Below are 2,073 nucleotides of genomic sequence, written 5' to 3' on the forward strand. Positions count from 1 at the left end.
AGTGAGGGTGAAGGGGGGGGGGACCGGGGGGGGAGGGTGGGGAGACCAGATTTTTTTCCTCTTCTAAGAATTTGATTGATAAAATTATAATGAACTCTTCTTCGACAAAACGCGCTGTGGTTTTCCTGAGTGGCTTGCCCTGAAGATGGGGAAGGGGGGGGGGGGGAGGGTCCCCAGGCCGAGTCATCAGGGTCCCCAGGTAGTGGGCGCCCCAGACAGCCCTGACTCACCTGGGTTTGGGGAGGTGGCTTGAGACTAAGCAAGCAGATGGAGGCTGGCACCTGTGGCCCCCTCCCCCTGATGGAGGGTTTTGGGGGACAGTGGGCAGGAGGCAGGCTGGGGTTTGGCAGAGAAGGAGATTCCAGGAAGAGGGGCTGGGACCCGGCCTGGACTTTAGACAGTAATAAAGCGGAACTGTACGTGGGCGCTGGGAGCCACCTCATAGGAACCTGCCCGTTGCCACCGGGCAAAGGGGAGCTCCCCAGGGAACGGTTGTCTGGGGTCGTCGTCCCCCCGCACCCATCAGCACGCCTGCGTGGCTGGGGAAGGGGCTGGGAGGATGGGGGTGGGAGGTTGCTGTGACTGGGTCATTTGGGGACAGACAGCTCCTGGGAAGGCGTTTGGGGTCTGGGTTTTACCTAAACTCTTTCCAGCTCCCCTCCCCCCAATGGAAGGTAGGCCAGCGTTCCCTCGGGGAAGGACCCTGAAGTGGAGACCTCAAGGGGCTTAGCAAGTGGGACCTGGGGTCCCTCCTGGGGCTGCAGAGGGATGGCTGGGGAGGACGGAAACCGTGTGCCCCCCCACACCTGCCCTGGAAGCCCCGTGGCAGCCTCAGAGAATGGTGGGGGCCCCACCAGGTGCTTCCCGAGTCTCAAAGGCAGGGTCACCCATCCTATTTGGGGGGACCAGGGCGAAATGAGCACAGGGGCTCCTCCCCTAGGAAAGGCATTTATTGAACATGAGGTGGGGGGTGCTGGTCAGAGAGCAGGAACCCGGGACCCCACCGCAGCCCTCCCACCGGGCCCTGAGCAGAAATGAGGGTGGGAGAGTTGGGTTTCCAAGGTCGGGGAGCCCCACGGCCTTTCCCTGGCCCCCAGTGCTCCCTCCCACCCCTCCCCCATCCTCCATGCGTGCCCCCCACTCCTGGTCCTCGCCACACCCCAGACCTGCCCAGCCAGGCGCCCCTCCCTCCTCGTGCCAGGACGGCCCTAGTGCCTGCTGCGCCCCCCCATACACACACACCTGCCCCCCGCAGGCTCGCTCACCCCATGTTCGGGGGACCTGGGATGTGGGGCGATCAAATTGCCGATCCCGCCTGGCGCTTCCTAGCAGGAAGGAGGCTAGGAGAGCCCAGGCCAGCTCTCCTTCCTTTTCCCTGCCCCCCAATACCTTGTGTCTCCCTGGGGGGGGCATAGAAGGCCCCACCTGGCACTTGCCCCCCATACACCTGCTCTGTGGTCAGCATACACCCCCCGGATGCCCACCCACCCAGCCTGGCTCAGACAACCCCACGGCCCAGGGCAATGCAGCTCCCCTCCCTCTTCTCACCCCCCCGCCCCCCCACAGCCTCTCTTGCACAAGGGCCTGGACACTGGGGGCACGTGAACTCCCTGGGTCAGCCCCCAGCCCCACCCCCACAGCTCTCAGACCTGTCACCTGACACAGCTTGGATTTCAGACATGGACCCCAAATCCATGGGACACGGGGCCCCCGGGTTTCCCTGCCCGAGTCTCACTAGATGTCCCGATTCTCCGGGGGCCGCCCTCCCCGGCTCCCCTGGCCCAGCCTCGCCCCAGCATCCTTCTGCACGACTTCTAGGGCCTTGCACCGCCCTCTGCCCCCCTCCCCCAGTCCCCCCCCAACCCTACAGTCACCCCCAATCGCTGTAGAACCTCAGCCCCACCCCACAGGAAACAGGAAGTCGGGGCAGAGTCTAGGAGAGACGAAACCCCGATCCCGACTGGCCCCTTCCGTGCCTCGGTTTCCCCTCTGGTGGTACCTGACGTGGTCCGTGCTCCCCACGCGCCGCGGGCCCAGCCTCCCGCTCCTGTCCATGTCCAGCACCACGTGGGC

At 65.0% G+C, this 2,073-nt stretch overlaps 1 protein-coding gene across 1 annotated transcript in view; it reads right to left on the bottom strand.

The window, feature by feature from the left end:
• LIF (leukemia inhibitory factor) overlaps nt 1-1,270 on the bottom strand; it is a gene marked incomplete at its 3' end in the record, with an annotated part of 4,667 nt that extends 3,397 nt beyond the window's left edge. The window contains exon 1 of the mRNA XM_014542427.1: nt 1,266-1,270. Coding sequence (XP_014397913.1) covers nt 1,266-1,270 — 5 coding nt within the window. The remainder of the gene's footprint in view (nt 1-1,265) is intronic.
• Between the last annotated feature and the right edge of the window lie 803 nt (nt 1,271-2,073).

The sequence above is a fragment of the Myotis brandtii genome, unplaced genomic scaffold, assembly GCF_000412655.1.
Source record: "Myotis brandtii unplaced genomic scaffold, ASM41265v1 scaffold303, whole genome shotgun sequence".
NCBI lineage: Eukaryota > Metazoa > Chordata > Mammalia > Chiroptera > Vespertilionidae > Myotis > Myotis brandtii.